At 37.1% G+C, this 13,922-nt stretch overlaps 2 protein-coding genes across 2 annotated transcripts; both read right to left on the minus strand.

The window, feature by feature from the left end:
- On the minus strand, window positions 2,711-4,328 carry LOC18793847 (dehydration-responsive element-binding protein 3). The gene has a single exon (XM_020562239.1). The coding sequence runs from the start codon at window positions 3,794-3,796 to the stop codon at window positions 3,026-3,028; it is 771 nt and encodes a 256-aa protein (XP_020417828.1). The 5' UTR covers window positions 3,797-4,328; the 3' UTR covers window positions 2,711-3,025.
- On the minus strand, window positions 9,159-13,341 carry LOC18792144 (neurofilament medium polypeptide). Its single transcript, XM_007223886.2, has 4 exons — window positions 12,852-13,341; window positions 12,347-12,481; window positions 12,179-12,249; window positions 9,159-9,826 (listed from the first exon to the last, which is right to left on the minus strand). The coding sequence occupies exons 1-4, from the start codon at window positions 13,005-13,007 to the stop codon at window positions 9,523-9,525; spliced, it is 666 nt and encodes a 221-aa protein (XP_007223948.1). The 5' UTR covers window positions 13,008-13,341; the 3' UTR covers window positions 9,159-9,522.

The following is a 13,922-nucleotide window of genomic DNA, read 5'->3' on the forward strand; positions in this document are numbered from 1 at the left end:
CTTCTAATGTAGGTTTCTTAATAATGTAGGTTTTTTTTTTAATAAAAAAAATTTAAAATTATAAAGTTTAGGGAGAGATTGGCTACTCTCACCACCAACGCCAAGGCACACCATACCCATAATCTCGAGCCGAAATGACTTACACGTAGCACTCAACTACCAGCTTCTACCAATATAGATTTATATAGAAAATTACAGATTGTGCACTAATAAGGACTGGTGGCAGTGGGACTTGAATACTGATGGGGATACACACGGTGCAGATACCTGACAATGTAGATTTTTAATTTTATTAGTTAATATAATTTTTAAATATTTTAAATAATTTCAATAGTTAAATTACCAAAATATTCATGACACATTAGCAAGGTAACAATTTTTCTGATTAAATTAACGGAATGAGGGTAACAATTCAAGGCGAATTGAGACAAATTGCAAAGCATAAGGGCATTTCCCAAAAGTAAGCCTAAAAAGAATATATATAATCCACTCACCACCATAATATGCATGTTAGTGTCTGTGTGCTTCTGATAGGTCTCTAATAATATTCTATATATCCAGAGATTTGTTTTAGGTTATAGGGTTTGTCTCTGAAATTGCCAAGCTATCAAATACCAAATTTGAGTTTCAAACCGTCTATCGACACCACATAAAATAAAAATAAAAAAATAAAAAAACTATAAAACCCTCTTTTCCTTTTATAATTAAGAAGGTTTTGGACTGGTTAGCAAAAAATATCCCAAATTTATGCATAAACTATCATTAACTTAGCTGACTTGACTTGAGATAATTATTATGTGGTGCTCGAAAAGCTTCTTGGCCATGCAGATTATTGCAGACACGATCACAAGCTAACAAGAGAAATAAACCAGATTAGCGGTTATAACGTCACTATAATACTTTTACATAATTCTGATTATACATTATTTAATTATTTAATTAGATTTCTATCCCAATCTGAGCACTGCCTGATTTTATATAGACAGCTTTATATCTTGGATTAGGATTCTGAAATAGGCAAAGCATGATGAAGTAATCATTCACAGATAGAAATTAATACAATCTTCAAATAATTAATTTTGTTAGGTATGTATTACAATTCCCACATGCCATTGGCCTTTGGCCTAACCTATATATGAATGTATATATAATTAATTTTTTGGTGTTTTTATTCCTCAACTATTAGAGAGTCTAGATTATCCTACCCCAACTTGACCTGCGGTTGTGATGCTGTGATGTATGTTGAAGATCCAACATTATTATTTTTTTATTACAACATTATTGTAACGTTTTACTTTTTTTAATATAAAAGATAATCTAAACTAAAAAGAGAGGAGAGTTTCATACACACACTATTAAAGTGTTACGAGAGTTCGAACCTGAAATCAATAATCTGTAAGTTAGTGTCTCTTTCTATTGGGGTAGACTCTGTTGTCCGTCATGTTTTACTTTAAAAAACTTGGAGTGCTTTATGTCATTAATTAATTAGAGGAATGATTAGCACAAAGTGCTCTACTATTTTTGAAACAGGCCCTGCAGTGCATGAGATTGGAGCACCAAAACTTTGGTCTAAAAGAAGCAAATTGAAAGTGGTCAATGTCTGCAATAATTGAAAATTACCTTTTTAGCCACTAACATTGTGCTCCTTTCTCCTTTACCTTCTCTTTGGCATGGAGAGTCCTATGGCAATGGTTACCTATGTTATTTGTCCGCCCATACCACAACCATGAAAACCAATTTCAAAAGGGGGTGGGGGCCAAAAACTGGCTGAAACTTGAAAGCATGCACTTTAAAAACAGAGGAGATAATAATGCCATCCAACCATGCAATCTTATACAAAATGCGTTGTGCAAAATATCTGCCTTCTGGTTATTTTTGGGTGTAAATAGTTGAGAACGTAGCTTTCAAAAGAATAATTATTTGGAGATTGAAATTAAAATAGAGAGGTAGTGAGATTTTTTTTGGTTTGAACACTTGAGGGTCAGGTTCTGAAAGAAAGATGCATGGTTCTCTTATTTGTCTCATCTCCACCCAAAACGGAGCAAAACAGAGCAAAACAGAGCAAAACAGAGCAAAAGAGGAGCGAGCCTGTCTTTTTCCCACCCAAAAACAGAGCAGAAGCCAAAAATCAACTGACTGACTGAGCTTAAGTTTAAAAGGAGGAAGGGAGCAAAAACTAGCTCATATCAGACCTAGTTGCTGTTGCATCTTTCAGGGTTAAAATTAAAGTTGTCCCTGTCATTGTCCCATTCACAGCTCATCATGCTTCACTATCTAGCATCTGCCAAAAATCATACCATCAACATTTCTTCATCATAACTCAACTCAACCCAACCCTTACGAAGAAGAACTTCAACTCTCTACTTTTTTGGAAAGGACTTTTCCTTTTTCTCTTGTGTTGTGTCACTGTTGTTGTTCTTATTGTTGCATTATTTCATCTGGTTTTGGATGGACAAATGGAGGAGGACCCTCTTTTCTTTCTTCCTCTTTTGGACTGCTTCTTGCATTTTGCTGCTCATTTTTAATGAATTCCCGACAACATGACAGAATGCAATGGAAGTGAGCTGGTAATACTTCACTGTTTATGGCCAGAAACACAAATGGAATTTCCAATTAGGACAAGAATTTTAGATGTTGAAATGGGAAAAGATAGGCAGAGAAGAGAAGAGAGAAGAAAAAGAAGAAAGACAGAGGCTTTATTATATTTGCACCAAAAGTTACCAACCAGAGGCAAATATATTTTATTCCTAGGCATTACTCCAACTGTACACTTACACAGAAAAAAGGAAAAAATAAAACAGAGTGAAAAACAGAGGCAGATCATCAGAGTTTAAGCCCTTCAAAGAAAAAAGCCAAAAGAGCCAAAAACTGAAAGCCAAAAAAGAAAAAAAAAAAAAAAAAAAAACCCAGCAAATTAAGAGAAAGCTCACACTTACATTTACACAAACTCCTTGACCCAAAAAAAAAAAAAAAAAAAAAACATTTACACAAACTCTTAATTAACAGCTAATTAGCAAACAAATTGCTAATTATATTCCCAACCCTCAAACCCACTTGAACTCGGCGTCCCCAACTCATCGCAAACATACCCGCCGCCGCAATCCCCCAAGCGCTGCAGCCATGGAGGGGGGTAAACCCATTGGTCCTCCGAGTCTACAAACACGAACTCGCTTCTCAACTCGGTCGACTCGTAACCCAGACTCGGCAACTCAACGATCTCGCTCAGCTCCTCCGACTCGGTCGACAGGTTGTCTATGGCAGAGACGAGCGACGACAGCGAAGAAGACGAGGACGAGGACAGCATGGAACACGACATTGATGGGTTGGCGTCGAATTGGTGCATTTGCGCGGCTTTGGAGGCCGCGGCTTGGACGTCGCGGGGAGCGAGTGAAACCGGGCGAGGCAGCGAGTCGGAGAGTTCAGGGAAGTTGAGAATCGCTGAGTTGCCTTTGATGCTCAACGCGGCCACGTCGTGGGCTCGGGCTGCCATTTCCGGCGTCGGGAAGGTGCCCAGCCAAATGCGCGATTTTTTCCGGGGCTCGCGGATTTCGGATACCCATTTGCCCCAATTTCTCATTCGGACCCCCCGATAAACCGGGTGCTTGCTGGAGTCTCTGCCCCGTTTGGTGTTTTTCTTGCCGGGCAATTCGATTTCTTGATGGATTGGGGAGTTGGGTTTTTGGAGATTTGCTGAGAGTGGGTTTTGGAGTGAGGAAGGCGAGGAAGGTGGTGTTGTGGAGGTGAAGGAATTGGAGCTGCTCTCAGTCTCTGAACCTTGGGTTTGATCGCTGCTCATTTTTAGTAGTGTTTTGCAAGTGTTTGTGAAAATGTCTGAGTGAAGGAAATAGTTGGTTTTGTGTAGTGGAAGGATGAGGAGCTTTGGCTTAGCAGAAGAAAGGAAGTGGGAGCATGCAAAGGTATGGAGAGATAGCTTAAATTTACTTCGTTAGTCTATCTTTTTGCTACATTCATTTCCCAATGAGTCATACAACACTTATAGAGAGTGAGAGTAAGAGAGAGAGAGAGAAGGGGAGGGCCAGGGACATAAGCGAAATGGCCACGCTGCTAGAGGCTATGGTACAATGGGGTCCCTTTCTATAGGAGCACCACGCAAGCCATTTATTTTCGTAGTCTAAGACTCTGATTTTTACCTGTTTTTCACCCATGTTTCACTGTTCATTTATCCCTTATCTCCTTGCCTCTCCTGTCGACCCCTTTATCGAAGTCTCGAATTACACTTTCTTGTTACATATATGATAATTTGATATGTTATGTCGCCAAATTATTAATCTGAACCGCGCGTATTTGTTTTTGACAAAGTTCATGAAAAAGTAGTTACTTAAACTAACAATCTTGTAATATAAGATATGAAACAAGGTGCATGTTTATGAAGCTTGTCCTTTCTTTGGGAGTCTGCTTTTACTTTGGTGGGTAATCTGAACCGAGCGTTTTTGTTTTTGACAAAATTCATGAAAAACCATTGACTTCAGCTAACAATCTTGTAATACAGTATGTGAAACAAGGTACATGTGTATGAAGCTTGTCTCTTTTCTTTGCGAGTTTGCTTCTGCTTGGTGGGCAGGAAGATTTTCTATCAGCTAAGCAGAAGGGGGAAAAGAAACAGGGAGAAACAAAAGAAGATGATAATGGGGTGGTTTTCATTTAGTACGTGTGCCATGATTAAGAGGTTCTGTGAGTGGTGGCAATCAATGAGTGTATAGCGCCATGACCGTGCTCAGTGCTGCATGCAACTAAAATAATTGTCATATCTTACATCATATTGTAAGATAAATACAAATATCAGCAGTACAAGACAAAAATCACAATTGTACCGAGTGGTGAGAGCATAGTGAAGTGAGATATGATGGTACAGATAAAATCCCAATTTAATTCGTCATGTATTAGTAACTGCAGGGAAAATCAGGAGTCAAGATAATTCCGATACTAATGCATCAGTGATACAAAAGAAGTCAAAAATCGTAATCATTTCAATACCCATTGCGAGAAGTTAATAAACATGCTTAATTCTAGGGGTCCAAATTGAAAATGGAGTGTGGATGAGTGATTCTCCAAATTCATATATGATATTTTTTCCGAAAAATTCATATATGATCAGGTGGTGGTTGCAATGTTGCATTGAAACACCAAACTAATATTTAGAGCCACACCTCATGATGGGTCCCAACCATTATATATGATCGATCTTCGGCCCATCCACGGTTCCTATTGTGGTTGGTCCACGGTTACATTGTGCCTTTGATATCCAATTAAATGGACTTTACCCCACCATGACAATTCTATGTCAAATTAAATAAAAGGGCCCCTACCTTTAGGTTCCATAGAATGCTGCAAATTACTTCATAAGAGTATGTTAGCTCTCTTTCTCCTGGGAAATCGTTTAGTAATTTAACCAAAACATTATCACAATTATATAATTAAATAATTTCCGGTTTGATTGGTCTTTAGAAAGTGATCTAAAAGGTAGACAGTTTCGATTATCAAATCAGTTACACGTTAGGAAAAGATAAAGAAAAATATACACATAAGAAAGTACCTACCATTCCTCTCATTTTCGTTATATGAAGATTTACGTTACTCTCTCTATCAATAATTCTATATCCACATTAATCATCAAAAGTTCAATCTTCATCTATCATTCTATTATCTTAATTGTATTACTTCTTTTAATCAAAACTGGCATACACCATCATGAATCGATCGATATTCTCCTAGATATATAATCTTCATTATTCCCATAGGGTACTTGTACTTTTATAAGAAGTTAGAAATGTACCTCCCTAAGTGAGCTGTTGAATTCGCATAAACCTGGACCCATCGTGGATTATCTCAGAGTCTCTGTCCTTAGAGTTTTCATATCTTGTATATGGTTCCACATCAAGTACAAAATTAAATCCACAGCCACGCAAATTTGATTTTTGTTTGAAGCATTGTTCATGTGGCCGTAATGCCACGACACGACACATGACCTAGGTGACCATAACATCCAACGGTAGTTATTGTTCTATACCCTAAGGAGGAAGGTGAATCCATCAGATCCAACGGTTAGAAAGAGGAGTTGCATGCCCTACTTTGTTGTTGTCCGGTATATATTTTTTTCTTCCCAAAAACCAGCCAAACCCCGTTGGATCAATCAATCGCCACCTCATCATAGTGTACAATTGGTACTACTACTCCTCCTCCACGTACAACCATTTTAATTTTTACCTCAATCCACCGGCACAAGTCCAAGCTGGCATCTACCTTTTTTTCATAGCTAACAAACAAGCTCAATACCATTCATTTATCTAAACAATGAGAAATTTTAAATACAACAATTAATCCACCAATGAGGTTGTGATTTTGAGCTTCAAGCGTGTACATAGATTGATGTGTTCTTGATTGAGATAGAATGAGATGTAACATTTAACAACCTTCATCCTATACCACTTTCATATTAAAGTACACGAATTCATCTGATTCATGGTTTTAGATTGAAAACCCGAACAAGATAAGTCTGTTGATGACTTTTTCCAAATTAGTGAGGGCCGGAATGGAATATCATATGTAGTGTATAATCGGATTCGAAACTTTTTATTAAGATTGGAACAAACGAGGAACGAGCGATCACAAGTTCCTCTTAAGCGCTCAACATTGATAAAAGAACATTCTGATACATTAAATGTAACAGAAAATATTATGTTGTCACGATGTCTGACAAGGTTGTGATTATGAATTCTTAATTGATCATATATATATTTGTACATGTTGAATCCAAAATTTTGCATTATGACAATATAAGCAATTGCCAAACAAAGTAAATATGGTACTTACGGTACATCATTGTTATTTTTTCTAAAAAATATAGGGCCTGTTTGATAATCATTTAGGGGAGTATGGAGGAATGAGTAATAAAAGTGAAAACAATTTCCAATAGTTTTTAGTTTTAGTTTTCACTTTTGTTCCTCCTTCCTCCCTTCCTTCCCTCTCATATTCCCTCTCAATCCCATCTTCACTCTCATTCTCACTTCCATTCTCCCTTTTTTTCCTCTATGCTCTAGCACAAAAAATGAAAAATGAAAAATAAAAACTAAAAACTAAAATTGAAATGATTATCAAACGGACCTTAGCTTTTAATTGAGGATGGTGATTTAATTAGCAATTGATTAATCAAATCAGCTTTCGTGTGGGTTTACAGTTTTTATTATTATTATTATAGGGTTTTGATTTACAGTTGTAGAAGCAAAGATTTTGATTTGTTTCCAAATTTAGCATATTATATAGCATTAGGCATGGCATTTGGGAAACTAGGCTTTTGCGTGTATGCGCATTTGAAAAGTGATGGCTTAGTGGTATATAGACTCTACTAATGCGCTTTCCTCACAAAGTAGTTATAGATGTTTAATTGGATGGTGGCTGTCACATTGTGGTCGCTTTCTCCCATAATCTTTAATTTCACTTATGTTAATCGTTATGATTTTGTTACGTGTGTGTGACTTAGCACCGTTAATTCGTGTGAGTTTCATTGTGAAATCCACACACATCAACGATCAAAACACACTCACGGCATGCCTGTCATTAAGCTAGGTTCTCATTTCTGGCTTGCCTGCTGTGAAGTTGTACCGTACTTAAAGTAAAGTACATTTTATAAAACCCCTCCAGTCCACAGCCGACTTGTTTGTGGGTATTTTAATTAGAATCTCAGCAAAGTCCACAGCCGACTTGGTGATGATGATCAAAGAATAACGGATTCAGATTTCAGACACAAATAATAAAAACCCTGTAAATCAAATCAAATCAAACTTAATGTTTTACTTAGATTACATCTGTCAGGTGCTCTCAAGGACTCAATGTACCTTGGCTAGAATTGACCAGTTTCTACATATGCAGGTTAGTAATGAATGCGTCTTTTAATTCTTTTGTTGGTGAAACTGTGAAACACAACTTTAGCTCAGAATTTATTCAAAGAGAAGAGGGGGGGAAAAAAAAAACCTTAGTGGTTGCAACTTTATATCTGTTTTGTCCAACTCAACTCCACTGGCCTGTATTTTCTGTTGGATTTAAATGTGGATATGGGATGGGACTGGAGAGGGAGAGGGGGGTGGTCTGCTACATTCACATGGCTTTAATTTTCATGGAGGATAGGATATATAATTTGGTTTTATTTTATGTTTTTGTTATGTATCTCTGCACCAAATTGATATGCTATTGTCATGTTCCATTCACATGCAGTTCATGTGAAGCATGCTCATGAATGTAAACATATTAATCTACAACATAGGATGTGGGGCCCCTGATGATCTAAATATACAGATTTATTTGTTGATCATATTTATTATTGACACAGAAAAGAATATACGCTGCTTTCATGTTCCATTCATGTGTACATAGTCTGTCTGTGGCAAATGCAATGTATGAGTATGACCATGCTGCAGCCACTGGTGGTGCTCATATTTAGAAGCTCATGCTCTGTCTTTGCTACAAAATAGTCCAAAAATGCTGTTGAAGTGGAAAAGTTATCACACTTGATTGATTGGTTGGAATAGTAAAACAGTGTTATCTCCGTAATATAGAAGATTTTATCGCTTTGCTCTGAACACATATGCCACTCTACCAATGGATGTGTCTGAATTTAAACGCATGCAGAGCTGATGGGTGACCCTTCCCATGCCATGAACACCATAACATATGACAGATAACACATGCGTTTCAGACCTCTCAAGTTTTAGTAATGCCATCTCAGTTGGTTGAGGCACTGGTTTTAGAAACCAAACCTCTTCAACCTTTACTCAGACATTAATTATGTATGTGATTTGCAACTTACCCTCTGCATAGATTTGCGAAAATTGCATTGGTTTTAGAACCACATATTTGATGGTAGCTTCTTTCTCCTTTGAGAAAAATAAATACATTGCCTTGCCGCTCTGGTTTTGACTTATAATCTTCACCCTGTGAACTGAGTTTGAGTTGCAAACTTGCAATACATCATAGATAGGTTTATGAACAAGGGGAGCTAGCACTGTTGGAGACATGGAACAGAAACAATGAATGACTTCATATATATCAGAGTGAAAAGATTGCCAATCTGGTTATACATAAACAAATAATCAAACTACCAAAACAGAAAGGGATAAAAATCAGAAACCTAAATGCTTTACTTCGTATGAAAAAGCTAGTTAACGGTTTTTGTGAATCTAATTCGATGAAATTCCATCCTGTAAAATAGAATGGGATAAATAGCACAAGAAGAGCTTAACAATAACATTATTTTTCGGCTCCTCAGAATTCATGTAGCACAAATGACGTACTGAAAACCACTAAGTCGAACAAATGAAAACAGTAGTAAATTGAAAGTCTTTGCTTACTGTTTCTACAAGTTAGACAATATAAAGAATGTCTTTCTCTCTCACCTTTTGTGATGTCTTACAGCTCCCGGCTTCTTTCAGTTGAAAATAAAGAAATCTAAATTAAGCAATTTCTAAAAGTACACTGCTGCAGAGGATGAGGGATTCTTTAATTTTTCGCTTACGCTCTCCTTCTCTTGGGACTTAAAATGAAGTCATCATCGTCGTCGCTCTCCTTGATAACTCTCTTCTTGCCTTTTACATCACCATTCTTAGATGCCTGCTGTTGTTGCCTCTGTGAGCTCTCAGGTTTACTAGGTGGTTTTGTAGACTCAGGTTTACTTGGTGGTTTTGTAGACTCAGGTTTACTTGGTGGTTTTGTAGACTTAATAGGAGTTCCTAACCGGAGTTGCTTTTGCTTTCTCTGCTTCTTCTCGAATGCCTTTCTGGATCTTTCAGGGGACAATAGGCCATGCTCCATCATCCTGCAAATGAATTATGTTGTTCGTTTCTAATTACTCATCATTGCTCAATTTTAAAGAAAAATGAATAGTGCATATCCAACTTTTAGAGGAAAGTTCAATTCACAGAAAAACAAAGCTCGTAGCATATCCAAAACCAAAATCAGAGCATCGACGTCCTTTATTGGATCTTTCCTTTATAAAACAAAAGATATCTGCTTTCCCCTTTCAACTCATATTTGCAAATACATCAATGATGGCAAAGCACATCAATCACATACTAACCCACATCATAGCTATTGCATATCAACAAGAGTATGCTGTTTTTCCCCTTAAAAGAAAAGAACCCAAGAATAGTTGCTAAGTTCTTATAAGATGGTCGATTAGTTTTCATATTTGTGTGGGGTGCTACCGTGTTAGTGAAAATAAGAAGTTCATTAACGACTGAGCTTACTGCTGCAACAAGGGATCAATGAAAAGCCACTTCTGCAATCTTGGAAGTATTGTATAGGCAATGGATATTGTATTTCCAACAAGGATTCCTTGCGCCCAAAAAAAATTGGGTCCATATTTTCATCAGAACTGTGATACACATATACACAACATTGTGCAAATATCTAAATATTCCATATAGGTGATTCAAAATTAGTCATGCTGTTTTACTGACATCTAGACAATTGACAACCATGTACTCAGGTTACACTGCCTTTCACTACACTCAGATAAAGGTTATAACATAACATGTAAGAATACATTAAGTAAATCATAGTGCTTCTAGAATCTAATTCGAATGGCCACGGTTGTCAGCCTAATATCCATTCATTTAAGTGTCAAGCATAATCCGTCAGAGTCAAGTGTTGAAAAAAAATAAAAATTGTTCAGGTTAGCTTTGAGCGCTTCAGTTGTGGATTCAACCAAATACAGCTGGTCAAAGACTCATCATCAAACAAAAGAAGAGTGGGGTAGAAGAAAGTGTCTCAACTTGAGACCAGATTTGAAGAACAGTTCGCAGCTGCTGAATGTCATTTGGCTGAAACAGAAGCAGAAGAAAGTGTGGATGGAAGGGAGAGGAATCATGATAGGAAAAATGATAGAAACAGAGAAAGACAGATTTTTTAGTGTGGCCATGCGCAAGATCCTGACTAAAAGGTGAAGAGGTCGATAAAGGCTGATGCTCATATTATTGATGGTGAGATAAATCCTAAGGTATTCCTTGATTGATTATTTGACATGGAACATTTATTTTGAATGGTATGAGATGTCTGACAGTCGTAAAGTCTGATTTGCCAAGATGAAATTGGTAGGCCAAGCTAAATTGTTATGGACCAAAATTGAAATACAAGTTGAGAGAACAGGTGGAGAACCAATTGTCCTTTGGGCTGAGATGAAAGAAATACCGAGGGAGAAATATGTATTCTTGCCCTATCAGCAGCGCCTATTTGATAAATGGCAAGCTCTTCGTCAAGAAAGCATGCTAGTCACTGAATACATTGCTAAATTGAAGAATTCATATTTGCAATGTAATGTAAATTGACTGGTGACCCTTTCCTGTGTTAGGACAGGCCTTTGTCCAGAGCTTCAAAAAGAGTTGATTCCTCGCGATGCAAATTCTTTAGAGAGAGCTTATCAGGTGGTACAAGAATTGGAGCATTATTTGAAGTTAACCAATGTTGTTGAGCAAACAAAACCGGTTCTAATGGTGGATCTATAAGATGCTACAGGAAAAGAAGCACAGTATGATACATGAGGACCACAAAGGAAACATCTCAAAGGAAACATCTCAAAATCCGCTTGCAGCCCGTGCTAAAGAAGAACCTGGTGGTCAAGGTGAGCTTGAAATTCCAAATAGCAATGAGGATGTTGAGGGTGAATCTAGTGAGGTTGTTCAGCCAAGGATGACAGTGGTGAGATGTACATTGGCTGAGCCTAACACTACCGGTGATTGGCGTAGAAGATTCATCTTCCATACCCATGTCAAGTATTAGGTTAATGTCTTTACACTCCTCTTGTAATTCAATGGAGAGTTAGTTGATGAATGAAAATTTTTGGTATGTTTTCATGCGATGGGAATTTTGGTGTGAAGTCAAGCCTTGGTGTGAATCCAAGTTGGATGCGAAGCCCCTGGAGTGAATCCAGACCTATGTCTATCTATTGTTTTATTTCTTTTCCCCCTAAATCTGCCTTTGGCCTATCAAATCAACTATATCCTACATCATTCTTTCACTGCTATGAACTTCTGATGGAAGGGGCCAGCCTGATAAGCAGTTTACTTCCAAGAATATTAACCTAGCAGTGATAACTAATTTAAGCATCTTATATATACTCCATACGTTCAAATAGAAGGTGAAAGGCTTTTTGAACAGAAAGAAAAGTTACCAGAATTCTGCCATTTCACTTGTTGGTATCTGTTTGGACAACGACTCGTAGAAGATCCTCAGAGGTTCTCTCTGGAGATAGGAAACAGAAAAAACACAAGGATGAGTGGAAGCTTATAACTATAGGCATTCTCTCTTAACCAAACATAAAAATAGTCATGGGAAGAACCTCTTCAGGAGGATCAAATTTCTGGCCTGCCAAAGTATATACTTTCTTCTCTTTCACCTTTGTTGTGGTAGTGGTCTTTGTGGTAGTTGTCTTTGTGGTACTTTTTGTTGATACTGAAGTTGGCTTTGGTTTTACCTTCACATTTGAGCAAATATTACTGAATTCACCATATCCAACATGAAATTAACACAATTAAGTCTGAAACCCAGAACTAGAATCCACCAGAGACACATAGGTGGCACCACAATCAACTATGCCATTGTCAATTAACCAAATTAATCAATAAAAACCAAATAAAAATTCACCACATATCATAGAAACTTCTCCAAAAAAACCCCAAACCCAATATCACCTAATCTATTGGAAACAGCTCAACCAATTCAGAACACCAAAAACCCAATTGACCCAATTGGAAAAACAATCAAAAGCACACAACTTTAAGGTCAAAAAATCAAGACCATGCAAAACAGAATTCAGAAAAAGCAATCAACTTTGAGATGGGTACCTCAGTTTTTGTAACAGTTTGCACAGATTTCTGCTTTACATCAGCTACCTGCTTGCTTGATGAGCTCTCAATCTTCTTCTTAGTAACAGAATAGCCAATCTTTCCCTTTGAAGAGCCATCTAGGTTGCCGCTCTTGACCTTCACCGCACTGGCCATAGATATTACCAATCTGTGCAATTAATCTCTTTCCTATTTTCTATCTGCTATTGATCGGATAAAGCTTTTATCTTCCTTTTGTTACCACCTACTCCTCCTCTCATTGAAAATTCATCAATCAGCTCACCCTCTGTTCCTCTCGAAAATTTATAAACTTTGCAAAATTCCAAAGACTAATTTATTGAAAGACAGACAAAAATAAAGAAAAAGATTAAAATCACAAAAAAAGAAGATTGGATATTTGGATATATAGATTTGCAGGTTAATGTGTTGTTTAACTGCTTTTAAGGTTTTTCTAACAGATGAAGAACAGCTCCTGTCCTCTTTTGTTTTTATTTTATTTTAGTTTTTTTTTGCGTGCTGAATTCATTACCAAACTTATTGGAAACGACTGTTCTACCCTTATACGAATTGGAGAGGGAAAGTTCAGAGCATGGAGGCGGTCGAAGGGTAAAGTGGTCATGTCAGATGTTATAACGCAGACAACCAAGGATAAGGTGTGGACGTCTTTATCGTAAACTATTCTCTGTAGACGTCGGATTAATCTCGGTGTAGATTGAGTGAAGATTCTCATGATCGGACGGTTGTGATAGAAAGCTGGAGGCTCTTAGCATGGGGGGTTTTCTTTTTTGTTATTTTTAACCTTGACTATCAGAGGTTCAGTCTTTCACTGACTTTAACGTTAACGATGGTCGGGCCACATGTTGGAACAATAGCTAGGATTTAATTAATACTCTGTAACTTTAACGGTTGATTTAGGTTTGTCCAAATAAATCAATTTTAATGAGATTCCAATTAATTCCACTAAATAAATTGCTTAAATATAATGGTGATACAATAAAACTTTGTAATGATTTGAAATAGGAAAAAAAAAATTCACTGCCCTTTTTTATATATAAGCAAAAGTCTTTTTCA

The sequence above is a fragment of the Prunus persica genome, chromosome G1 (assembly GCF_000346465.2).
Source record: "Prunus persica cultivar Lovell chromosome G1, Prunus_persica_NCBIv2, whole genome shotgun sequence".
NCBI lineage: Eukaryota > Viridiplantae > Streptophyta > Magnoliopsida > Rosales > Rosaceae > Prunus > Prunus persica.

Bases quoted from the DNA above. Each gene is read 5' to 3' on its own strand.
- LOC18793847 (XM_020562239.1), bottom strand. From the start codon at position 3,796: ATGAGCAGCGATCAAACCCAAGGTTCAGAGACTGAGAGCAGCTCCAAT.
- LOC18792144 (XM_007223886.2), bottom strand. From the start codon at position 13,007: ATGGCCAGTGCGGTGAAGGTCAAGAGCGGCAACCTAGATGGCTCTTCA. The intron at 12,250-12,346 runs GTTCTTCCCATG...TCCTATCTCCAG, and splicing joins AATTTGATCCTCCTGAAGAG to AGAGAACCTCTGAGGATCTT. The intron at 9,827-12,178 runs GTAACTTTTCTT...ATTCATTTGCAG, and splicing joins AGTGAAATGGCAGAATTCTG to GATGATGGAGCATGGCCTAT.